Source organism: Pogoniulus pusillus, chromosome 16, assembly GCF_015220805.1.
Source record: "Pogoniulus pusillus isolate bPogPus1 chromosome 16, bPogPus1.pri, whole genome shotgun sequence".
Classification (NCBI taxonomy): domain Eukaryota; kingdom Metazoa; phylum Chordata; class Aves; order Piciformes; family Lybiidae; genus Pogoniulus; species Pogoniulus pusillus.
This window is the reverse complement of record NC_087279.1, coordinates 20,759,377-20,786,163: the sequence shown is the minus strand read 5'-3', so window position 1 is coordinate 20,786,163 and position 26,787 is coordinate 20,759,377. Positions and strand designations below refer to the sequence as shown.

Below are 26,787 nucleotides of genomic sequence, written 5' to 3'. Positions count from 1 at the left end.
GAGAGAGTGATTGGCATTGGAATGGGCTGCCCAGGGAGGTGGTGGAGTCACAGTCCCTGGAGGTGTTGAAGCAAAGCCTGGCTGAGGCACTTAGTGCCATGGTCTGGTTGACTGGATAGGGCTGGGTGCTAGATTGGACTGGATGATCTTGGAGGTCTCTTCCAACCTGCCTGATTCTATGATATATATATATGATATTTAATGCAGTGAGTTAAAACCCACTCCCAAATCAGGGAGTTCTGATTCATGCAAATGCAGATATTGGAATGATGCAGCACCTGAAGCAACATCAGCAGATGAGCAAATAGTCTGATGTGAGGTTTCTTTTCTGCAGCATTCACTGTAAATGAGTGCAATTAAATTACTGCAGCCTTGTAGCTCCAATTAAATATGGAGACAGGCCCAGAGATGCTGAAAGCATTGAACTGCTGGAGCAGCTCAGCTGCAGGGTGGGAGCAATGGCAGAAAGACTTGGAAATGAGTCCTGGTCCTGCAGCAGCTAACCAGGACTCAATGTGGAAAGCCTTGAAGTGCCTGAGCAGCTCAGCTGCAGGGTGGGAGCAATGGCAGAAAGACTTGGAAATGAGTCCTGGTCCTGCAGCAGCTAACCAGGACTCAATGTGGAAAGCACTAAAGTGCCTGAGCAGCTCAGCTGCAGGGTGGGAGCGAGTTGGAAGGCAGAAGGGCTCTGCAGTGGGACCTTGACCGCCTTGACAGATGGGTAGAGTCCAATGGGATGGGGTTCAATAGCTCCAAGTGCAGGGTGCTGCACTTTGGCCACAACAACCCCATGCAGAGATACAGGCTGGGGTCGGAGTGGCTGAGAGCAGCCAGACAGAGAGGGATCTGGGGGTGCTGATTGATACCCGCCTGAACATGAGCCAGCAGTGTGCCCAGGTGGCCAAGAGAGCCAGTGGCATCCTGGCCTGCATCAGGAATGATGTGGTCAGCAGGAGCAGGGAGGTCATTCTGCCCCTGTACTCTGCACTGCTTAGACCTCACCTTGAGTGCTGTGTTCAGTTCTGGGCCCCCCAGTTTAGGAGGGACATTGAGATGCTTGAGCGTGTCCAGAGAAGGGCGACGAGGCTGGGGAGAGGCCTTGAGCACAGCCCTACGAGGAGAGGCTGAGGGAGCTGGGATTGGTTAGCCTGGAGAAGAGGAGGCTCAGGGGAGACCTTATTGCTGTCTACAACTACCTGAGGGGTGGTTGTGGCCAGGAGGAGGTTGCTCTCTTCTCTCAGGTGGCCAGCACCAGAACAAGAGGACACAGCCTCAGGCTGCGCCAGGGGAGATTTAGGCTGGAGGTGAGGAGAAAGTTCTTCACTGAGAGAGTCATTGGACACTGGAATGGGCTGCCCGGGGAGGTGGTGGAGTTGCCGTCCCTGGAGCTGTTCAAGGCAGGACTGGACGTGGCACTTGGTGCCATGGTCTGGCCTTGAGCTCTGTGGTAAAGGGTTGGACTTGATGATCTGTGAGGTCTCTTCCAACCCTGATGATACAGTGATACTGTGATACTGTGACTTGGAAATGAGTCCTGGTCCTGCAGCAGCTAACCAGGACTGAATGTGGAAAGCACTAAAGTGCCTGAGCAGCTCAGCTGCAGGGTGGGAGCAATGGGAGAAAGACTTGGAAATGAGTCCTGGAGGCAGGCAGACCTTTTGCACCCTTTTTAACACAGTATCTTGCAGGTGATCTCTTAGGTGAGCAGGGGGGAGCATGCCACACGTGTTCTCTGCCCGTGGGTTTGCCTGTCGTGTGGCCCTGCCTGTAGCAGTTGCAGGGGGGATCCCAGCTGGGGCACAGCCAGGGCTTGTGGCTCCTGCAATGGCTGTGTAAATGACAAGTAAAATGGGCTTTAGGGCCAGGTGGCTGCAGCATCTGCGAGGTGCTGCCTCAGAAAACCACTGTGCTTCATCCATTAATCCTTCACTTTGCATTGCTGATCAAGTAGAGATTCTGACCACAACTGAAAGCAAATGGGATGGAGACAGGAGGCATGGACTAGCAGAGGAGGCTGCCCACCAATAAGCTCACTTTAGCACGACAGCAGAGGGTGAAGAAAGGATAGAGCATAGCAGGAGGTACAGATAATAGCAGTGAATGTCACATCTAATCACATCATGAGGAGGGGTAGAAATGAAGTCTTACTATGAGGATAAAGCTAAATATAAAGACAAGTGGAAGGAAAGAAAGCACTGGGTAAAAGGAGCAAAGAGAACAAACCAGGGTAAAGAGGACAAAGGTGGCAACACAGGAGTTAAATTGGTGTAAAAGCTGGAAGTCACCATTGGGACCAGCAGATCATTCATAGAATCATAGAATCCATAGAATCACAGAATCAATCAGGTTGGAAGAGACCTCCACCATCATCCAATCCAACCTAGCACCCAGCCCTATCCAGTCAACCAGACCATGGCACCAAGTGCCTCATCCAGGCTTTTCCTGAACACCTCCAGGGATGGTGACTCCACCACCTCCCTGTGCAGCCCATTCCTCAGCCAGCCTGGCCTGAAACACCTCCAGCCATGGAGCCTCAAACACCTCCCTGGGCACCCCATTCCAGCCTCTCACCACTCTCATGCTCAACAACTTCCTCCTCACCTCCACTCTGACTCTCCCCACCTCCATCTTTGCTCCATTCCCCCCAGTCCTATCACTCCCTGAGAGCCTCAAAAGTGCCTCCCCAGCTTTTTTGTAGGCCCCCTTCAGATCCTGGCAGGCCACAAGAAGGTCACCTGGGAGCCTCCTCTTCTGCAGACTGAACGAGTACTCTGCATCACTATAATTTTTCTTTCAGTTAAATGCATTGGAGGTTATAAACATAACCAACAAGAGTAAACATTCATGGGGAGTGAAAATAGTGCTATCACAAAAGCTTTTTTCCCCAGCACTTCTGGCTAGCCTTCTCTATTAACACAAGTTGCTTTTCTGCAGCATAAGAAGAACAAACCATAACAGAGAATCATAGAATCATAGAATCAACCAGGTTGGAAGAGACCTCCAAGATCATCCAGTCCAACCTATCCCCCAGCCTATCCAATCAACCAGACCATGGCACTAAGTGCCTCATCCAGGCTTTTCTTGAAGACCCCCAGGGACGGTGCCTCCACCACCTCCCTGGGCAGCCCATTCCAATGGGAAATCACTCTCTCTGTGAAGAACTTCTTCCTAATATCCAGCCACAGACCCAGGTCCCCTGCAGGCTGTTGCCCTGAGAATTCTGGACTCCTCCACGAAGGGCAAGGAGCAGAGGCTCCCCAGTGCACGTGTGCTATGAACCAATATTGAGTTTCCCTGCAGAGATGCAATGGTAAAAACGTGGAGCGTTCTGCAGCACTAACAACTTTAATAAAGTAACATAAAGCACAGCTGTCAGGTCTGCCAGCATCTCACACTGGCAGACATGAGTGAGAAAATGAGGACTTTCCACAAGCAGAAATATTCAAAGAGCTCCACTGTTTAGGAGTAATCAAGACTGACAGTCACAGATTATTGGTGGGAGAGCGTTTTCTGCTTGAGGTGAAAGAAGAGGATAATTTATCAGGAAGCCCAAGAAGTCAGACATCAGTAATGATCTGCTTAAAGAAGGGCATATCTTAGAAGCAGTGCATGTATTTGTACTGCAAGGCAGGAAGATGTACTAAGTTATAAACAAGGGTCTTAGTGCTTGAAGAATGTTGAGCAGCTACAGTGTGTAATTTGCTGGGCAGGGGCGATTAGAGACTTGACTAATGTGAGCCTCGGTGCTTGCTCAGAATGCTAACAAAACAAACAGCATGGAGACTGGCTAAAAGAAATGTTCCTGCTGGCTCAGCCTGTCCTCTCCTTCCAGAGTTAGCTGAGCTACAGGATCATAGAATCAGATAGTCAACCAGGTTGGAAGAGACCTCCAAGATCAGCCAGTCCAACCTAGCACCCAGTCCTAGACAATCAACCAGACCATGGCACTAAGTGCCTCATCCAGGCTTTGCTTCAACACCTCCAGTTGCACAGTGGGACTGAAAGTCTTCACCCTCTCAACCCACTGAAAGCTCAAAGGTCTTAAAACACCTGCAGGATTGCAGAACTTGGAACTCTTGAGTTTGATCTAGTAGGTACCTTCTGCTACCAGGGAGACCTGCAGGGCTGTGCAGGCTTTCTGAGACCAATCCATGCCCAAGAGTTGAATCAATCACAGAATCAACCAGGCTGGAAAAGACCTCTAGGATCATCCAGTCCAGCCTGTCACCTAACCCTTCTAATTAACTAAACCATGGCACTAAGTGCCTCATCCAGTCTCCTCTTAAACACCCTTAGGGATGGTGACTCCACCACCTCCCTGGGCAGCCCGTTCCAATGCCAATCACTCTCTCTGCAAGAGTGTGTTGCTTCCCCTGTATAATCTTGTCGTGGGTTTTTTAAAGAGAGCATGACAGAGATTAAACTCTTAAATCAAATTGGAGAGAAAACACAGAATTATATTTAGAGAGAGAACAGCAATAGACATTACAGAAGCAATTACCATGGCAAACCCCCTTGAAGTTTCCCCCATCCCCAAAAAACTAAATCTACATTTCCCCAGTGCTCCAATCCTCCCCCTGCCTCCAATGCCTCCACCATCCAAAAGGCCTACTGCTTACATGTTCCTGATAAAGTGGCTCCCACCACACACTCAGGGCAGGAGGAGGAGGAAAGGAGAACGAACTGACCTTGTTGTCAGTCTATAAAGAGATAGCAGAATTATGGGATTGAATAACAATCTTCTAGTCCCAGAAAAAAAAAAAAATAACCCTATAGCCTCAACCTGGGACAAATCTAAACAGATGTTTGTAAAGATGCAGAGCTGGGATTTGGATGTGCATGTGAATGTGAACACACCCCAAGGCACAGCAGTCCCTTAGAAACAACTATCGACTGCTATGTTTGTTTCCCACCTGGGTTCTAAATCAATACCATTTGATACTCAAATATGTGTGGTATTCTTTCCTGAGAGCAGCTTTACAGCCCAGCCAAGAACCTATGGAGGCTCCCTTAGCCTCTTTATAAGGAATGATTTGTCCAAGTGTGAGTAAAGCAGCTTTTGCTTATAGAGGCACTCACACTGAGATCTGAACCTCATTAGAATCATAGAATCAACCAGGTTGGAAGAGACCTCCAAGATCATCCAGTCCAACCTAGCACCCAGCCCTAGCCAGTCAACCAGACCATGGCACTAAGTGCCTCAGCCAGGCTTTGCTTGAACACCTCCAGGGACGGTGCCTCCACCACCTCCCTGGGCAGCCCATTCCAATGCCAATCACTCTCTCTGTGAAGAACTTCTTCCTAACATCCAGCCTATACCTACCCTGGCACAACTTGAGACTGTGTCCCCTTGTTCTATTGCTGGTTACCTGGGAGAAGAGGCCACCCCCCACCTGGCTACAATGCCCCTTCAGGTAGTTGTAGACAGTAATAAGATCACCCCTGAGCCTCCTCTTCTCCAGGCTAAACAAGTCCAGCTCCCTCAGCCTCTCCTCATAGGATTTGTGCTCCAGGCCCCTCACCAGCTTTGTTGTCCTTCTCTGGACATGTTCCAGCACCTCAACATCTCTCTTGAATTGAGGGGCCCAGAACTGGACACAGTACTCAAGGTGTGGTCTGACCAGTGCTGAGTACAGGGGCAGAATAACCTCCCTTGTCCTGCTGGCCACACTGCTCCTGATGCAGGCCAGGATGCTATTGGCTCTCTTGGCCACCTGGGCACACTGCTGGCTCATCTTCAGCTTACTCTCTATCAGTACCCCCACGTCCCTTTCCTCCTGACTGCTCTCCAGCCACTCAGTCCCCAGCCTGTAGTGCTGCTTGGGGTTGTTGTGGCTAAAGTGCAGAACCCTGCACTTCGCCTTGTTAAATCTCATCCCATTGGCCTCTGCCCACCCATCCAGCCTGGCCAGGTCCCTCTGCAGGGCTCTCCTACCTTCCAACAGATCAACACCTGCTCCTAGCTTGGTGTCATCTGCAAACTCACTGATGCTGGACTCAATCCCCTCGTCCAGGTCATCAATAAAGATATTGAACAGGACTGGGCCCAGCACTGATCCCTGGGGAACACCACTAGTGACAGCTGCCAACTGGCTGTGGCACCATTCACCACCACTCTCTGAGCTCTGCCATCCAGCCAGTTCTTGACCCATATCAGAGTGAATCTGTCCAAACCATGAGCTGCCAGCTTGACTAGGAGCTTCTTGTGGCAGACAGTGTCAAAGGCTTTGCTGAAGTCCATTGAATAGAACCACACACAGGAAATAACCAGGTGAGACCAGACCACAGATGAGGGACCAAAATATCTTGGCACCATTGGAGGCTGCTAGCAGATGCTATGAGATTCAAAGAACTGGGCAGGATTAGTCACAAATTTGTGCCTCCATTGTGCTTTCCAACCTCCTTTAATTTGCAGCATGCAGAATGCCTGAGCTAGAGATGATAGCAGCAGCCCTTGGTTTATTTGTTTTCCTTTGGATTGCTACCACTGATCTTGAAGGCACATAAGGCACATAGCAGCCAGAGCATCATCTAGCCAGGTTATCCATATTTTAACTGTCATGCTTCAGAGTGGGTTGTTAAATGGTTTGGCTGGTACTGGAGCTGCTGGGTGCTGGTAGTGGAGAAGAGAGCCACCAGAGACAGAGTTCCAAATCTCTGCAGCAGTGGTTGGATAATATCAGAAGCTAAGTGGTGTTGGGTTGATAATTGCTTACTGCCCTTCAGGAGTTACTGATACAGTCTGAAGAGGTTTTGAAGTAGTCCTGGGAGCTGGTTTTGGTAGAGATGGCAATTTTATGCTGCAATAGATTTTCTGAGTCAGGTGAACAATGAATATGTTGACTCTGGCAGTGATGTAACACCACAGTCTGTTGTTTTCCATACCACAAAATCATAGACTCATAGAATCAAACAGGTTGGAAGAGTCCTCCAAGATCATCCAGTCCAACCTATCACTCAGTCCTGGCCTGGGAAACTTGTTCCAGGCTCTCACCACCCTCATGGTGAAGAACTTCTTCCTAACATCCAGTCTGAATCTCCCCACCTCCAGCTTTGCTCCATTTCCCCAGTCATGATAGCAGCACAAGCTTTATGTTAACTGCATACTGAAGTTCCACCCAGGGTAAGGATGGTTCCTGTAACCTGGCCTTGCAGTTCAGAAGGAGAATGATCACGATGGCCACTTGTGCTGGGACAAACCATCACTGCTGTGGGGATGTCTGCAGGGGAGATCAGCACTTTTGCTGCTGCATAGAATCATAGAATCAACCAGCTTGGAGAGAGACCTCCAAGTTCAGCCAATCCAACCTAGCACCCAGCCCTAGGCAGTCAACCAGACCATGGCACTAAGTGCCTCAGCCAGGCTTTGCTTGAACACCTCCAGGGACAGTGACTCCACCACCTCCCTGGGTAGCCCATTCCAATGCCAATCACTCTCTCTGCCAACAACTTCCTCCTAACATCCAGCCTAGACCTCCCCTGGCACAACTTGAGACTGCATCCCCTTCTTCTGTTGCTGCTTGCCTGGCAGAAGAGAACAATCCTCACCTGGCTACAGCCTCCCTTCAGGTAGTTGCAGACAGCAATGAGGTCTGCCCTGAGCCTCCTCTTCTGCAGGCTGCACACCCCCAGCTCCCTCAGCCTCTCCTCACAGGGCTGTGCTGCAAGCCCCTCACCATCTTCATCACTCTTCTCTGGACATGTTGGGCTTGTGCCCACAAAATGTGAAGCATCCTTTGGGCATGAGAGGCTGTGAGCACCTGCTGTGGCAGAGCAGGGCAAGGCTGTCCTGAGCACTTTGGTGCCGGGCTGGCTCTCGCCGTGTGGGACTGGGGGCTGTATAGTCAGCAGCCAGGGCTAGGGTAGGTTTGGCTTCCAGGCAAGTTTCAGAAATCATTACTGTTCCACATATAACTGTTTTAACCTTAAGTCAAGGATTGATTATTTTTAAAGGTTAGCAGTTGTGTAGCTAAAGAAACCTCCTCCTTTGCCGGCTTTGGTTCTGCGACTTCACACAGCTTTAATTTAGGAAACAAGAGCAGCCATTTCAAGATTTGATTCCTTATTACTGTTCACTTCAGTTTCTTTGAACAGGGAAAAGAAAAACTGCAAACCAAATCCTCACTTGACTACTCTCTTCCTGGAGGCAGGTCTGACTTGGGCAGAAACAGAACAGCAAGGGACAACAGCAGGCAAATCACATCACTAAAAGCACTTCTTGCAGGCTAAGCAGCAAGGAAGAGGGGCTGCCTTCTTTTGCCTTTGAGCTGTTGCCTGCTGGAGCCCTTCCTGAGGTGGATTAGGAAGGCTGTGGCTAGTAGGTTGAGAGAGGTTCTCCTTCCCCTCTACTCTGCCCTGGTGAGGCCACATCTGGAGTACTGTGTCCAGTTCTGGGCCCCCCAGCTTAAGAAGGACCCATTCCAGTGTCCAATGACTCTCTCAGGGAAGAACTTTCTCCTCACCTCCAGCCAAAAACTCCCCTGGTGCAGCCTGAGGCTGTGTCCTCTTGTTCTGGTGCTGGCCACCTGAGAGAAGAGAGCAACCTCCTCCTGGCCACAACCTCCCCTCAGGTAGTTGTAGACAGCAATAAGGTCTCCCCTGAGCCTCCTCTTCTCCAGGCTAACCAATCCCAGCTCCCTCAGCCTCTCCTCGTAGGGCTGTGCTCAAGGCCTCTCCCCAGCCTCGTTGCCCTTCTCTGGACACGCTCAAGCATCTCAATGTCCCTCCTAAACTGGAGGGCCCAGAACTGAACACAGTAATGCACTTCAATTTGCCTACAGCTACTGTATTGTATTGGCATGAAAGGCAATAGCTTTCTAATGCAGCTTCATCTGCTGAGCAGGAAGAAATCTGTGCTGCAGAATGTGAAACTGCATAGGACTGTAGCTGGCAGCAAAATTCAGAGTAGGGAAAGCACAGCACAAATAAAAGCATTTGTGAGTTGGATGTATGCTAACAATCCTATTTTATTGCTAAGCATGCCCTGTACAGCACTGCAGCTTGCATAGCAGGTTCAGTATTGATTCATCTCTGCTTTTTCACCACTTCATTTTGGTGCTAAAATTTGTCCAGGACTAAAAGGTATAAATTCATTCATTCCCAACTTTGTGGCATTAACAAAATAGTCAATACTGTAATGTCCCTGAGAAGCACCCATGCTGTTAGTACAGTCTGTGCTGTGCTCTCTACCTGGAGGCATCCTGCAAATCTCAATATTTAAGTCATTAATGCAAATGGGTTTTTTCCTGTTTGTAAATGTAGGTTTCCCTTGATGAGTATCAGGCATTCTTTGGCACATGGACAAGTGCACCTATAGTCATCCAACTGCTGGCACATTGTATTTGCCATTAAAATAGAACTCCCTGCTGGAAAGCAGCAAAACTATCCATTTCTCCCATCTTTTGGAGAGGCAAAGGATGTATTTGAGACACTCATGTCTGTGATAACTTCTTTGGGGGGGGGGAGGGCATATTGAGCAAACTAGATTCAAAAATTAAACAGTTCATGTGTTTTTTCCTCTTTCTTCCTGGGTAGCTCATCAATGGCATGCATTAAAGTAGCAGATTTTGTTCCTAGAGCAGGGATGCATTTCACTTTCAAGAAGGGCAAGGAAGGACTAATCACTTGCATGCAGGGACGGAATGTGTCTCTTCTGAAATCTACTGATAGAAACTGACAGTGGGAAGCAGCTGAAGCAGGGCCTTGTTATCACAATAGGTCTTTGATGGAAAGGTGGAACCATGGGCAGAGGAAAAGCCAGAAGGAAAATTTTACATCAGTTTGTGCCCAGGCAGCTTCTGTCTAGCTCACTTCATTGATCATAGAATCATAGAATCATGGAATCAACCAGGTTGGAAGAGACCTCCAAGATCATCCAGGCCAACCTAGCACCCAGCCCTAGCCAATCAACCAGACCATGGCACTGAGTGCCACATCCAGGCTTTGCTTGAACACCTGCAGGGATGGTGACTCCACCACCTCCCTGGGCAGCCCATTCCAATGCCAATCACTCTCTCTGACAACAACTTCCTCCTAACATCCAGCCTAGACCTGCCCTGGTGCAACTTGAGACTGTGTCCCCTTGTTCTATTGCTGCTTGTCTGGCAGAAGAGCCCAACCCCACCTGGCTACAGCCTCCCTTCAGGTAGTTGTAGACAGCAATGAGCTCTGCCCTGAGCCTCCTCTTCTCCAGGCTGCACACCCCCAGCATCCTCAGCCTCACCTCATAGGGTTTGTGTTCCAGTCCCCTCACCAGCCTTGTTGCCCTTCTCTGGACACCTTCCAGCACCTCAACATCTCTCTTGAATTGAGGGTCCCAGAACTGGACACAGCACTCAAGGTGTGGCCTGACCAGTGTTGATGTAATGGGCACTCCAAAACACCTGAGCGTGTCTGGTAACCTATTATCTTACCTACCAGCTTTGCATCAAAGGCTTGCAAGGAATCTGACCATCAGCTCACAGAGGTGAACTCTGTCACTGCCTGGCACCTTGAATTATCCTCATCAATCCATTGGAGCCAATAAGCACTGTTGCCACTTTAAACTAGTAACCTTCACCCTTCATCTCTTCATGCCGTGGTTCCTCTGTCCCACAGGCATGTAGAATAGTTAGGTTGGTTCCTGTGCTAGTTTGAGCCTAGCTGGGGTATTGTGGTGAGAAGAATGAGATGCTAGGCTGTGAAAAGGAAACAGTGGTCATGTCTGCTGCTCTCATAGGCTTGCTGAGATGGATAAGAACAAGAGCATAAATATAGATAAGGCAATTGTTTGCTCTCTGTCTTTGGGGCTGCACTTCTCTCTCTAACCTCCTTGACTAATCCATCTGCTTCCTAACCCCCCTGGCTGACCCTCCAAACTCACTTTGACTGTAAGGCAAAGTCTGGGGTAAGGTAGAGGGGTGGGGAGAAGGTGGAAGGGTGGTTGGGAGCCCCTCCTGGGGACTGGCTTCTGGCAGGGCTGTTGTGTTTCTGTATTACCTTTTAAACTTGCATATTTCTACATGGGTTGTAACTCTCTGCTTGCCTATTGTGCTCAACTGTAAATATAAAGCTTCACTCTTCAACTTCCAGACTGACTGAATCTAGTCTGGGTGATTTTCTTAAGTGTGTGTGGGGGGGAACACCCAAACCATCACAGTTCCATACAGCCATGCCCTGAATTTGACAATAAAAGTGAGGGGGAAAATAATCAAGATACTTTTTTCTTCTTCTTCTTCCCTCAAAAAAGTTGCAACACCATGACAAAGAGGAGTCCCCTGACAAGTGGAGGACAGAAGAAGAAATGGCAGCTGAAGCAGCAATTCTGAAGAAGTATTTTCAAGATTAGAGGTAACAATTTACACCTTGACTTACTCCTGCAGCACCCAAAACTGTTCAAAGCCCCACAGGCTTCTTGAGGACTGAGGTGGAGCATATAGAATGGAACAAAAGAAATGAAAGACTTAGGTTTGCATTGTTTCCAGAAGGCATTCCAGCAGTGCCTGAGATAAGATGTTGCTTTTTTGAACAGATCAGCATTGCCCTACAGCATTTAGAATCATAGAATCAGGCAGGATTGGAAGGGACCACAAGGATCATCTAGTTCCAACCCCCCATGCCATAGCCAGGGACACCCTACCCTAGAGCAGGGTTTTAGTTTACACACTGAAAAAGAACATATCTGGAAATCAGAATCATAGAACCATAGAATGGTTTAGGTTGGAAGGGACCTCAAGGATCATCCAGTTCCAACCCCCTGCCATAGGCAGGGACATCTCTCACTAGAGCAGGTTGCTGAAGGCCTCATCCAACCTGGCCTTGAGCACCTCCAGGGAGGGAGCAGCCACAGCCTCCCTGGGCAACCTGTGCCAGTGTCTGACCACCCTCACTGCAAAGAACTGAATCTCCTCTCTGCCAGTTTAAACCCATCCCCCCTTGTCCTGTCATTACAAGACTTTGTCAGTAGTCCCTCCCCAGCCTTCCTGCAGCCCTCTTCAGATACTGGAAGGCCACTATAAGGTCTCCTCGAAGCCTTCTCTTCTCCAGGCTGCAACTCTCTCAGCCTGTCCTCATAGCAGAGCTGCTGCAGCCCTCTGAGCTTCTTGGTGGCCTCCTCTGGACTGGCCCCAACAGTTCCATGTTCTTCTTGTGCTGGGGTCTCCAGAACTGCACGCAGGACTGCAGGTGGGGTCTGAGGAGAGCAGAGCCAAGGGGCAGAATCCTCTCCCTTGCCCTGCTGCCCACACTGCTCTTGCTGCAGCCCAGCACAGGGTTGTGTCTGGGCTGCACTCACACTGCAGGCTCCTGTTGAGCTTTGCATCACCCCAGACCCCCAGGTCCTTTTTCCTCAGGGCTGCTCTCAGCCATTCCCCACCCAGCCTGGATTTGTGCTTGGGATTGCACTGACCCAGGTCATCAGCATCTTAAGAGGTGTGTTTAACATCCTATACTCTTCCTCTGGTTTTAGAACAGAGGAACCTCTGTGAAGAGCTAAAAACTGCTATGCCTATGTACACTCAGATATACATATGCACCTATATATACCCAGCAGAATTCAGGCTTCTAGAGTGGATAAGCAAATGCTAACTTCATCTGTCAGAACTTAAATAATCTGATCAGTTCAACTTTCAAAATTAAGCCTGCTGCAAAAATGCCTCTTCTGCCAAATATTCCACTGGCCCTAAAAGAAAGGAAGGAATAGAGAAGAGAAAATGCTTGGCAAACACTGACATTGGTGCTCTAGGAATTGAGAGGTTTTCATTTTGTACCTGGAGTCCCAGAAGCCAGATTCTTCCAGCAGAAATGAAGTGGTCCCTGGAGATCAATATGAGTTAGGCTGCGATGTGTGCTGCAGCAATGATGCCAAAAGCTCCCTCTCCCCTACTCCCCATATGTTGTTTGCCATCATCCAGCATTCTCATTTCTCTGTCATCTCTGACTTCTATATTTTTTTGCTCTGAAGAGCTGAAATCCCATAAATATCCTTCCTCTCTGCTGTGACTCACTGCTTGCAGCCCAGCTTGAGAAATCTTGCGCTAAAGTACACAGTGTGCACATGGCACAGTTAGGTGGCAGCTCACATCGCCTGTGCCGTCCTCTCATCTCCACTTGGGCTGGTCCATCAAAGTTTTTCATACAATCAGAGAATCAAGCAGGTTGGAAGAGACCTCCAAGATCAGCCAGGCCAACCTAGCACCCAGCCCTATCCAGTCAACCAGACCATGGCACTAAGTGCCTCATCCAGGCTTTTCTTGAGCACCTCCAGGCACAGCGACTCCACCACCTCCCTGGGCAGCCCATTCCAATGCCAATCACTCTCTCTGACAACAACTTCCTCCAAACATCCAGCCTTTAATTGCTCTGCACAACTTGAGACTGTGTCCCCTTGTTCTGTTGCTGCTTGCCTGGCAGAAGAGACCAACCCCACCTGGCTACAGCCTCCCTTCAGGTAGCTGCAGACAGCAATGAGGTCTGCCCCTGAGCCTCCTCTTCTGCAGGCTGCACACCCCCAGCTCCCTCAGCCTCTCCTCACAGGGCTGTGCTCCAGGCCCCTCACCAGCCTTGCTGCCCTTCTCTGGACATGTTCCAGCACCTGAACATCTCTCTTTAATTGAGGAGCCCAGAACTGGACACAGGACTCAAGGAGTGGCCTGAGCAGTGCTGAGTACAGGGGCAGAATAACCTCCCTTGTCCTGCTGGCCACAATGCTGATACTGGCCAGGATGCCATTGGCTCTCTTGGTCACCTGGGCACACTGCTGGCTCATCTTCAGCTATTGTTCACCAGTACCCCAAGGTCTCTTTCTTCCTGGCTGCTCTCCAGCCACTCTGTCCCCAGCCTGTAGTGCTGCTTGGGGTTGTTGTGGCCAAAGTGCAGAACCCTGCACTTGGCCTTGTTCAGTCTCATCCCATTGGCCTCTGCCCACCCATGCAGCCTGTCCAGGTCCCTCTGCAGGGCTCTCCTCCCCGCCAACAGATCCACACCTGCTCCTAGCTTGGTGTCATCTGCACACTTACTGATGCAGGACTCAATCCCCTCATCCAGATCATCGATAAAGATGTTGAACAGGACTGAGCTCAGCACTGACCCCTGGGGAACACCACCAGTGACAGCTGCCAACTGGATGTGGCACCATTCACCACCACTCTCTGGGCTCTGCCATCCAGCCAGTTCTTGACCCAGCATGGAGTGAATCTAAGCCATGACACTTTCCATTTCCCCTTCCACGATGACCATGCTCTTGTCTTCTCCAGTCAAGTTAGCTGTGCCAAGCCTTCTGTGGACAGGCACAGAGAATGCTGTGCAACCACACATCATTCCCATCTGTGAAGGAAATCATCCTTGGTATCTGGGACCTGGGGACCAGCAGGAGCAGCAGAGTTTAGGCTATACAGTCAAGTTTCCACAGTGACTTGTGGATTTGGATTTAGACACTCCCTTTTCAGCTCAGAAATATGCTTCTCAAAATGAATTCCTCATGCAGAAAGGGCATATCCTTAGGTACTGCACATGTAAGCACTCTTCTCTGCTGGCAGAGGCATTAGCCAGTGCTTCATCTATGGCACAGCAGCAGATGAACACTAATGGGGATCCAACCATGCACCCTATTTCCAATGTGCTGTTGTTCCCCTGTATATATCTGGTAAGATTTGGGAGGTGAGGTTTTTTTGGCTGTTTAGAATTGAATTTGAAATGCATTTCTGCAGAGGTTCTCAAAGGGGTTGGAAGAAAATCCCCACACATCAGCAAAGTGCTCTTAGGCCCTTCCAATACGAAACACCAAGCTGGATAGATGGGATGAATTCATTCCTGCAAGCAAATTCCTGTGGCTGGACTTTTATTTCCATTTATTATGAAAATAAATCAGCCTGGGTCTGCATGGGTGACCTCTTGATAAGTTCTCCATGGCAGTAAGGTCATTACCTTTCCTAGAACAGACTGCTAAATTAAATCTCACTGCCATCATTATCATGTGAGTGTTTTGCCTAGTACAGGTAGTCCTTCCAACCTTTGATTCCCAAGACATCACTGCCAATCTCTTCTCCCTGACATTGTTTTTCTTCTGAAGTATAAAGCTCTGAACCTGAGATAAAGGTATATATCTGAGCACCTGCTGAATCTCTCAACTTTTATCTACTCTCTTAACCTTGCTTCTGAAGAGATGAAGATTGAAAACTTTTGGCAAATTAGCAAGGCTCTGTGCATCCTTTTTTGAAGCTGTTTTTGATTTTCACCTACAAAGGCTTTATTTTGCCATTTGTAAGTTTACCTGGATGCTATTTGACTCGAGGTGGTTGTTTTGTGGGGGATTTTTTATGCAGCACAGAGAAAGTCAAAAAGAGCTGAATGTCATTCTGGGGCCAGTAACTGCCCATTTTTAAGGCTTTATGCATTATGCTTAAGTGTTTTGTTCAGAGAAGCCCAGCTCAGCTGGATTAGCCTGGACAGACTGAGCTGTGTTTAGGAGTTTTCCCAGACACCCTGGAAGTCTAGGCTGGATGTTAGGAGGAAGTTGTTGGCAGAGAGAGTGATTGGCATTGGAATGGGCTGCCCAGGGAGGTGCTGGAGTCACCATCTCTGGAGGTGCTCAACCAAAGCCTGGCTGAGGCACTTAGTGCCATGGTCTGGTTGATTGTCTAGGGCTGGGTGCTAGGTTGGACTGGATGATCTTGGAGGTCTCTTCCAACCTGGTTGATTCTATTCTATTCTATTCTATTCTATTCTATTCTATTCTATTCTATTCTATTCTATTCTATTCTATTCTATATTTATGACAAGCTCTTTACCAACTGTCACAAATCCTGTATGTCTTACCTTTTGCCTCTATTTATAGACCATCTGATTAGGAAAAAAAAATCAATGACTTTTCTTTTCCCTAAGAAATACATGAACAAGGCAAGAAACAAGGCAGAAAGGGACTTGGAGGTACTGGTAGATAGCAGCTGAACATGAGCCAGCAGTGTGCCCAGGTGGGCAGCAGAGCCAGTGGCATCCTGGCCTGGCTCAGGAGCAGTGTGGCCAGCAGGACAAGGGAGGTTATTCTGCCCCTGTGATCAGCACTGCTCAGGCCACACCTTGAGTGCTGTGTCCAGTTCTGGGCCCCTCAATTCAAGAGAGATGTTGAGGTGCTGGAATGTGTCCAGAGAACAGCAACAAAGCTGGTGAGAGGCCTGGAACACAAACCCTATGAGGAGAGGCTGAGGGAGCTGGGGGTGTGCAGCCTGCAGAAGAGGAGGCTCAGGGCAGACCTCATTGCTGTCTACAACTACCTGAAGGGAGTCTGTAGCCAGGTGGGGTTGGGCTCTTCTGCCAGGCAAGCAGCAACAGAACAAGGGGACACAGCCTCAAGTTGTGCTGTGGGAAGTATAGGCTGGATGTTAGGAGGAAGTTGTTGCCAGAGAGAGTGATTGGCATTGGAATGGGCTGCCCAGGGAGGTGGTGGAGTCACCATCCCCGGAGGTGTTTGAAAGCAGACTGGCTGAGGCACTTAGTGCCATAGTTTAATTAGAAGGGATTGGGTGATAGATTGGACACACAGAATCACAGAACTTTAGAGGTTGGAAGGGACCTCCAGAGATCTTCAAGTCCAACCTCCTGCCAAGGCAGGATCCCCTGGGGTAGTTTGCACAGGAATGCATCCAGGCAGGTTTTGAAAGTCTCCAGAGAAGGAAACTCCACAACCTCTCTGGGCAGCCTGTTCCAGGGCTCTGTTACCCTCACTGTAAAGAAGTTTCTCCTCATGTTGAACTGAAATCTTCTGTGCTCCAGTTTGTAGCTGTTGCTCCTTGACTTATTGCTGCTGACCACTGAAAAGAGATTGGCCCCAGCCACTTGACACCCACCTCTCAGATATTTGTAGACATGGATGAGATCTCCTCTCAGCCTTCTCTTCTCCAGACTAAACTGCCCCATGTTTCTCAGCCTCTCTTTGTAGGCAAATGCTCAAGCCCCCCAGTCATCCTCATGGCTCTCTGTTGGACTCTTTCCAGCAGGTCCCTGTCTCTCTTGAACTGGGGAGCCCAAAATTGGACACAGTCTTCCAGATTTGGACTCAATGATCTCAAAAATCTTTTCCAACCTGGTTAATTCTGTGATTCTGTGGTCTGTGTTTTGCACCTGTTTCTGGTCTTTCCCTGTATGTCAACCACACCACTGTGTCCCAACTCATCAGAGGGACTTGGCACTTCTTGAACAACCCCAGCAGGTGCAGGCTCTGCTTTCTGCAGACTCCAAGTTCAGTAGAGCTTCAAGTGGCTCTTGAGGCAAAGAAGAAACGGGAAAAAACCTCTCCATGTCTATTTAATTGCCCCAGTTAGTCACTCTTTTGCTTAGCAATATTGAGATTAAACCTCTTGAGGAGCCATTTTTCATTCAGCATTGGCTTTCATATGGTCAGCTGTGTTTGATAGCTGGTTGCTCTTTGAGGTGGATCCACGGGGAGATTCCTTCCTCAAAGAGCAAGATTTGGTGCATCATCTTAACTTCCAAACCTATTTTCAGATGCACCTTTTAAACTTCCTAACTAGCTGGATGTTTTGATAGTCTGGTTTGTGCATTTGAAATGACACATGCCTGCAAAAAAAGGCTAAAGATTAAAAGAGTTGCTAACCTTCAGATAGTATAGGAAGAGTTTTCCCCCTTCAAAGGCAGTTTGACTCTGTGTTGTTGTTTCTGGAGGAAGAACCAGGCTGCACATGTTCCAGCAGAAGTTCTCCTGGTTTATTTATAACTGAAGTAATACTTTTCATGCCATTAGAAAAGTAGTCAGCCTCAAGTACAGTGTCAAAATGCCCCTTTGCATAAAGGGCTTGGCAGTGATGTTCTGTTGCCTAGTGCTTTTTGAGTTACACATATTCAATAGCTTCTAATTGCTTAACCAGCTGAATATTTTGTGCCATTCAACATGCAAAATTCATTTACAAACCTCTCCAAATAATGCAGGCTGTACAGTCGTGCAGGGTTTCTGATGTCAGCTCTCCCTTTCATCCCCAGTCTGGCAGTGCAGTCTCTTCAGATTTGTCAGAGGATATGAAAGGTATTCGTTTGTTTTCACCCCCACTGCAGAAAGAGAGATGATCTCATGCTTTGAGAGCACTCATCCTGCCTTACAGCTGCCTATTCTACTTTACAGCTGCCTATTCTACACCAAAATCTCAGCATGTGTGAAAACCTTTGACTTCAGCAAGGAACCTCCCCTCAGGTAGTCTACAACTACCTGAGGGGTGGTTGTGGCCAGGAGGAGGTTGCTCTCTTCTCTCAGGTGGCCAGCACCAGAACAAGAGGACACAGCCTCAGGCTGTGCCAGGGGAAATTTAGGCTGGAGGTGAGGAGAAAGTTCTTCACTGAGAGAGTCATTGGACACTGGAATGGGCTGCCCGGGGAGGTGGTGGAGTCGCCATCCCTGGAGCTGTTCAAGGCAGGATTGGACATGGCACTTGGTGCCATGGTCTGGCCTTGAGCTCTGTGGTAAAGGGTTGGACTTGATGATCTGTGAGGTCTCTTCCAACCTTGGTGATACTGTGACACTGTGAAAACTACCACTGCTAGCAGCAGATGACTGCAGGGAATTTAAGCTTGCACCTCTGAATGTATTTAAGCTTGCAGTGTATGAGAGTGAGCCCCAGAGCAATCTCATCCCTTCCCTTAAATATAGATAAGTAGGACAACACCCTGCTTTGGTTGCTTTGCTGTAAGAGAAGCCCTTCTGTTGGTTCTGGTGCTTTAAATGGGATAAAAGCACAGAGTAATGGCTGTGCCTTAGAGTGGATCTGGGACACATGCCATGCAGTGTGGATAACCTGTCTCAGATCTTGTGCCTGTGTGGAGCACAGTCTAGATGGTATTCTAGGTGGGTGCCATAGTGACAACACAGACAGTCAGAGAGATTCTCTGCCATAGATGCTGCTCCACTCACTGTGGGCAGGATCACTATGCAGTCACAGAAAATACAACTCTGGTGTGGAGAATGGGAGCAGAGGAAAGAGGTTCAGCAGGCAAACAGGGACTCCTCAGGTGCAGAGCCTCACTTTGTAACCAGGGATGAGGTGCTGCCTCATCCTGGGGGCTTCCCAAACAGCATTGTCAAGAGCTGTTCATGGCTGCATGCAAGAGCTGTTCACACATGATACCTAAGTAAATACACATCCTAGTAATCAACTATAGATCTCTCTGCACTCCAGATTTAAGTGCTATTAATTACATCCTCCACTCAGAAGTCTCCAAGAACCATTAATTAGAAGGCAGGACCTAATGTTTCGCTTGTCTGTGTGAAACTATTATGACCTGAGAGAGAAATATGAGCTTCAAAAGAAACATGTTTTGTGAAGGTCACCTTGGAAAACATCATAACAGTCTGTCAGAAGGGAACTCAGTGCTCAAAGTGTGCATTTTGGTGTGACATTATGCTTTAAGTAGTTGGAAATAGCAAAGAAAAGATGAATCAGCTCATGGGGTCTATGCTTTTCACCCAAACCTCTCTTTATTTTTCCTGCAGTAAGTACATATAAACTGATCTTTCTGTCATTTCAACAGAAGGCAAGGGAAGTTAATATCAACAGAAATCCCACAGACAAACATAATCTGGCCCTTCCTGGTGTTTTTGAAGTGCAAAGCACCCAGGCACACCACCTCTGCAGCAGGAAGGAGGTTTATGCATGGGAATTAAATTATCTCTTCAAGGGAAGATAGAAACAGCCAGGAGAAGGGCAGTGACTGTGTAGAGCAGTAATACCCACCCTAGAAGGCTTGGGGCAAAAGGCTTCTCCAAATAAATGTGATGTGCTAATGCACAGCAGCAGCAGCATCAAGGGTGATTGTTTTTCTGGTTCAGGCATATGATTACTCTTATGAGAACAAAGCTGCAATAGCATTAGCTATGCCCATGAGTGAAACGTCTTCCTCTTGGAGGTGGCCAGCACAAATATCATGCCCACCTCACACCTATTTCAGGGCTCTATTTTGAAGCTGTGAGTAGCACAGAGAGAGTAATTGGCATTGGAATGGGCTGCCCAGGGAGGTGGTGGAGTCACTGTGCCTGGAGGTGTTCAAGCAAAGCCTGGTCGGGGCACTTAATGCCCTGGTCTAGGTGACTGGATAGGGCTGGGTGCTAGATTGGCCTGGATGATCTTGGAGGTCTCTTCCAACCTGCTTGATTCTATGATTCAATGAAATTGGCAGATTGAGAAGTTACAGTATCACAGTATCACAGTATCATCAGGGTTGGAAGAGACCTCACAGATCATCAAGTCCAACCCTTTACCACAGAGCTCAAGGCCAGACCATGGCACCAAGTGCCACGTCCAATCCTGCCTTGAACAGCTCCAGGGACGGCGACTCCACCACCTCCCTGGGCAGCCCATTCCAGTGTCCAATGACTCTCTCAGGGAAGAACTTTCTCCTCACCTCCAGCCTAAATTTCCCCTGGCATAGCTTGAGGCTGTGTCCTCTCGTTCTGGTGCTGGCCACCTGAGAGAAGAGAGCAACCTCCTCCTGGCCACAACCTCCCCTCAGGTAGTTGTAGACAGCAATAAGGTCTCCCCTGAGCCTCCTCTTCTCCAGGCTAACCAATCCCAGCTCCCTCAGCCTCTCCTCGTAGGGCTGTGCTCAAGGCCTCTCCCCAGCCTCGTCGCCCTTCTCTGGACACGCTCAAGCATCTCAATGTCCCTCCTAAACTGGGGGGCCCAGAACTGAACACAGCACTCAAGGTGTGGTCTAACCAGTGCAGAGTACAGGGGCAGAATGACCTCCCTGCTCCTGCTGGCCACACCATTCCTGATGCAGTTGAACAATGGTCTGCAGGGAAGTCTGTTAGCTGCCTAATTTCTAGCAAGTGTAAGTTTGGGGCAAGTTAACATATTCTCATTGGATGTTTTGTATGATCATTGCCACAAACAGAATTTGATTTTATGCCTTGGTTGTGCATCTGCTGCATTATTGGTTATCACTATCTATGATTCTACTTCTGCTGAAAGTCATACCCCTCATTCTCCGGACTTCCATTCCCTATAGGTGGTCATTTAATTCAGCTGTAAAGAGCACAGGAATTCCATACAGCACTGCTTGGATCCTGTAATTAGAGCCACAGCAGAACCATCACGGCCAGAGACACAGACAAGATTGTACTGTATAAAGGCAAAGCATCAAACGTGTTACTGTTAGCAAAAAAAAAAAGCTGACAGAGGGCCAGATGTTCTCTTAACTTGCACACCCAGCAGCCTGAGTGCTTGCCTGGGCTGTCTGTCAAAGTATTTTCAGTCTGATCCATTCCTGATTCATCCTTAAGCTTTATGTGTGTCACTCTGCGGGAGATCAGTACGGGCAAAGCTGAGTGTCACGGATGGACGTTGTGTCCCAGGACAAGGGATTAAAGAGCTGAGGTAGAGGACAGTGCAGAGCTTCAAATTAGGATGGTTTCAGCTCTTGCCAAGCACTTTTATGCCCAAACCTGTGCTGAAATGGTGCTAATCTCTTGCCCCTAAAGCTGCAGAAGGATGCACTTACTAAGCAGACAGACCCTCCTTCGAGCAGATTCCCAACACATGTGCCAAGCTGTTTACAGGCTGCCATCAAACTGTCAGTCAAGAGGGGCATACAATGGAAACTGTTGCACAAATGCCATGGAAAGAGGCAGCATATGCTTCAGTGAGAAAAGACAATCAAACACAGAGGTGGGTGGCTGGGGAGTTAAAGCCACGGCAGCAGAGAGGCTCCAAGCCTCACACAGCCCCAGGAAACAAGGTCAGAGGCTGTGCCCTCGTCTAGCAGTTGGGTAACAGCTTTGTGTTTAATAAGCTGATATAATTTTCTGGGTATTGAAGCCAGCTCTAAACATGCTCTGAAGTGAAGGTACAAAACTGGAGCTGCCAAGCAAAAAGGCCACTTCACGCTCAATTATTAGCAAAGGTTTGTATCCTGATATCCTATTGCTATAGCTGCTGCATAATAGAACTGCCCAGAGAGACTCTAACCAGCAACTCAAACGTGACCTCCAAGCTTAAAAGCTGCCTTTGTGTGAGTTTCAGTATCTGGGCTGTGTAGGTGGAAAGGCATTAATAAAAACTCCACTAAGTAGTCACTTGAAAAAAGAAGGGGGTGATGGACGTTGGAAACGTAGAGGAATGAGCAATCCTTTGGCTTTGTTGTTTGCCAGGATGTCAGTGCCTATACAAAAGGACAGGTATGAGCAAGGGTAAACTTAAATGCCCTATTTGGTTGGCACGTGGGGCAGCTACAAACCTGCAGTGAACTCTGCAGTAACAGCTATACAGTGAGTTTGTGCAGGCATTTGACACAAAGTCTGCCCACTTGCAGTCGGCTGCAGCTGTCAGGCTCGCAGCATTTTGGGTTTGAGTTGAACATTAGGAAAGGCTTCCATACCTAAAGGGTCCTCGAAGACCAGAACAGGCTGTCCAGGGCAGTGGTTGAATCCCCATCCCTGGGTGTATTTAAAAGCCATCTAGGTATGGTGCTCAGGGACATGGGATAGTGGTGGCCTTGGTGGAGTTGGATACTGGTTGGACTTGATGATCTTGAAGGTCTTTTCCAGACTCACTGATTCTGTGATTCCTATTCCTCTGCTTCAGAAACACCTACTAGGTCTGTCATGGTACCAATTACAGGTCTTTTACTAGGATGGACCACCATGAGATGCAAAAAAATTGGAGCAGACATGGGAAGAAATATCAGGTTCATTTTGCAGGCTGTGAGGCTGGTGGCACATTGGGAGCAGCAGTCACAAATCACTGGTGTGTGGCATTAGGTAGACTCCCACTGCAGGGGCAGGGTGGATGAGGCTATACAGAAGATGGTGATTTTGAAAGAGCATTTGCAGTAGCTTATATAAGCCATCGTGTGCCCCAAAGACTCTTGCACGAGATGATTATAGCAAAATTGATTTGAAGAGGAAGAAGCTCGATTTGATGACACAAGATGCCCTTTCTCATCTTTTGTTCCTATGAGTAGCTGTCAGCAGAGCAGGGACCACACTGTCTCACTCAGGAGCATCACAGAGGTGGCTTTGCTTTATGTTTGGTTGCTGTAAAATGATCCTGATCTCCTTTGGAGGGTGCTTTGTGAGTTAGGAATGAAAAGCAGAGTGTGAAATGCGGGCACTAGGATAATTTGGAAGGGGACTTTAGTGCAAAGGCAGATAATAGTCCAATGCTCCTCTTTCTTGCTCTGCTAGAGAAGTCAAAAAGTTGTATGCAAGAGTTTCCTCCTCTCTCTGTCAGACAGGCTGTAACAGGAGCTGAAATGTGCTGTGTGTGGATTCAACACCCAAGGTTCCCTTCTGCCTGTCGCTGTCAGTGTTTCCTGTTGGAAGGCACTAATGAGCACCTCACTCATTAGCAATAAACAGCCTGGCGTTTTGCACTGCTAACAAAGATCAGACATCCCATTATGTGTCACTGTCTGCTCTGTTTGATCTTTCCCAGGTAGCAAAGTGTTTGAAACACATCCCATGGCATATGAAACTCCTCAGAAAGCAAAAAAAACAAACACTAAACCTCTCTCTCTCTCTCTCTCTCTGCAGTGCTCAGTGGCCCTGGAGCTGCAGCTGGACAATTTTATTACCCTCTGCAAAAATGGGATTCTTCCATGAAAAATTTTATTGGACCTCTGGAGATCATCAAGGTTGAATTTCAGCTAAGACAACAACTAACAGCACTGATTCAAAACATTGCTCTGAGTAGTATCTCATCTATTGCTGAAGTGTCTGCTTGGGAATGAATCTTTTTAAATCGTCCCTTGGCCTAAATTGAAATAAAGTGCTGGCAAAATCAGGTTGGTTCTGTCTTTAGGTGCATTACAAAGTGTTTACTGCATGTTGTGCTTTTTGATGTGGTTATTGTACGTGGGCTATTGTGTCAGAGAAGAATTAGATCTTTTAGCAGTACAGTTCTGGGCCCCCCAGTTTAGGAGGGACATTGAGATGCTTGAGCGTGTCCAGAGAAGGGCAACGAGGCTGGGGAGAGGCCTTGAGCACAGCCCTACGAGGAGAGGCTGAGGGAGCTGGGATTGGTTAGCCTGGAGAAGAGGAGGCTCAGAAGTGACCTTATTGCTGTCTTCAACTACTTGAGGGGTGGTTGTGGCCAGGAGGAGGTTGCTCTCTTCTCTCAGGTGGCCAGCACCAGAACAAGAGGACACAGCCTCAGGCTGCACCAGGGGAAATTTAGGCTGGAGGTGAGGAGAAAGTTCTTCCCTGAGAGAGTCATTGGACACTGGAATGGGCTGCCCGGGGAGGTGGTGGAGTCGCCGTCCCTGGAGCTGTTCAAGGCAGGACTGGATGTGACACTTGGTGCCATGGTCTGGCCTTGAGCTCTGTGGTAAAGGGTTGGACTTGATGATCTGTGAGGTCTCTTCCAACCCTGATGATACTGTGATACTGTGACAATGCACAAAGCCCCAGGCTTTGGCACAGACTGTGGTGGTAAGCCTGATGGGGCAAACATGGGCTTATCCATGCCCAGACATGTTTGCCTGCCCCCTGCTCTGTCTGTGCTGGGGAAGCAGCCTTGGGAGGGGAGGGCAAAAGCCTTGGCTTTGCTTAACATGGTGAGGCCTGGCAAAATGCCATTCCAATTGCCTAATCAATGTCCAATGCCCCACTAGTTCCCCCACTAGTGGCTATTGATGAAGAGGTGAGCAGGTAGCACGAGGCTGCTGCTGCCTCATTTTGCATCCCAAATTTGCCTGGAGAGCTGACCAGGAACAGGCTCCAAATGCCTGCAGGCGGTCGCCTTGCATAGCCCCCAGCGTGACACTGTGCTGAGACCATGCACACCTCAAGACATCTTACCTGCCTCTGAAAGTCTTCCTGCTAAGGCTGCAAGTCCTGGAGAGACACAGATCATCCAGAGGAGCCAGGGACCAGGTCAGAGACTGTCTGCCTCCTTTCCCCAGAAGCCTGGGAGAAATCAAGTCTCAGCAGCCAATCAGACAGAGCTCCACCTGCTCTGGGCACTGCCTGATTTATCCTTGGTGAGTAAACACTTAAAAGCCTCTTCCAGTATAATATTTGCTTTTGCCACTTTAAGAAATAAGTGCTCTAATTCTGCCTGTGCCCTGCCTGGATAAATTTCCAACCTGTGTAATGTTTTTTGAACCTGTAAATAAGTTTCTGTCGAGTTTTAACGTTCATAAACAGCTTTCATAGTAACAATCATCACCTGGATATCAAAATTAACACAGATTATTCCTTCTGGATAATCCTTCCCACAGACCAGCCAAGAGAAACCTGGAGAGAGCAACTGTTTTGTCAGGTAAGGTAGTGGAACCAGAAATACAATGCTTCTTAAGACCTCCCCTTCCTCTGTTCCTTTTAATGCATTGTCACGATGCTTCTGGAGCTTAAAAGTGTTGCAGAACACTTCTGCAAGTCAATGAACATGTAAAGCTGCTCGTGGGTTAGTAACCACAGGAAGGTTAGACACAACCAGGCACAAATGTGCTGCTCACAGCAGCAAACAACACGAGTAGGAGCCGCCCGCGCGGAAGGCACCGGCAGCAAGAAATGCTGTGTTTGGAGCCCTGCACAGGAAGAAGCCTGCCATGGGTTAGCTGTGGATTGCCAACATGTAATGAAGGAAAAGAACTCAAACAACAGATGGGACAGAGAAGAAATAACTCTGCCAGATAAGCGTGGGGAAAAAAAGCACCCAGAAGCTTGCTCTTGAACTGTGGGGAAGTGACAGCTGAAGCTTTCTGTGTCCCTTGAACTTGGGATGGAAAGCAGAGCGTGGCAAGTCTTCCAGTAACAGCCACACTGAGGGGGAGCCAGAGAGTGCAAAGTCTACCTGAAAGCTTGAGGAGGTCAAGGTCAGGTCCACACCGCAGCCTACAGTGGTTTGCATGTCTGGCAGCGCAGTATGGTTGCTGTCCAGAACACCTCTCCTATGAGGACAGACTGAAAGAGTTGGGGCTGTGCAGTCTGGAGAAGAGGAGGCTCCCAGGTGACCTTCTTGTGGCCTTCCAGGATCTGAAGGGGACCTACAAAGAAGCTGGGGAAGGACTTCTTAGGTTCTCAGGGAGTGACAGGACTGGGGGGAATGGAGCAAAGCTGGAGGTGGGGAGATTCAGAGTGGATGTGAGGAGGAAGTTGTTGAGCAGGAGAGTGGTGAGAGCCTGGAATGGGTTGCCCAGGGAGGTGGTTGAGGCTCCATGGCTGGAGGTGTTTAAGGCCAGGCTGGGTGAGGCTGTGGCCAGCCTGATCTAGGGTAGGGTGTCCCTGCCCATGGCAGGGGGTTGGAACTAGATGATCCTTGTGGTCCCTTCCAACCCTGACTGATTCTGTGATTCTATGATTCTATTCTAAATGAAAATGCTCCATCATAGTCTGTCCCATAGAGTTACAACCTGACCTGAGAAGTGTGCAAATGTGCAGTGGATGACCCCATAATTATCTCTAAGTCTCTACTGTATACTTCAGAGGACTTCAAACCAATGAAGTGAATCCTTTGTGCTGGTCAAATATAAACACTGGAGCAGAAATCACTGATGTTTGAGTCCAGATTTTACTGTAGTGCTGTTAAAATTCTAAAAGCCAGTTTGATCAAAGATTTACTCTAACCCTGTGTGATTACCAATATCCTCCACTAGCCCTCTTAAAAGCTGTGGAGATTGTAATGCCGTTTCTTTTTCCATGCAGAGAAAATGAAAAGTCTACTTTGATAGTGTCTGCACTTTTTACACCCTAAACAAGGGCTGAATAAACAGGAAATTAAGGTTGAGGACAAGAAGCAACAGAGAGGAGAGGGTAAGCAGGGTGACAGGATGGTCAAAGATGCTGGCAAATGGGCCAACACAAATCAC

At 48.5% G+C, this 26,787-nt stretch overlaps 1 protein-coding gene across 6 annotated transcripts in view; it reads left to right on the top strand.

The window, feature by feature from the left end:
- Window positions 1–23,759, top strand: part of FHIT (fragile histidine triad diadenosine triphosphatase) — a 921,710-nt gene extending 897,951 nt beyond the window's left edge. For all 6 annotated transcript variants that reach the window (XM_064156965.1, XM_064156966.1, XM_064156962.1 and 3 more), the window contains 2 exons: window positions 11,228–11,328; window positions 23,510–23,759. In XM_064156965.1, the coding sequence (XP_064013035.1) occupies window positions 11,228–11,326 (99 nt within the window). In that variant the 3' untranslated portion in view covers window positions 11,327–11,328; window positions 23,510–23,759. The remainder of the gene's footprint in view (window positions 1–11,227; window positions 11,329–23,509) is intronic.
- Window positions 23,760–26,787: the final 3,028 nt, after the last annotated feature.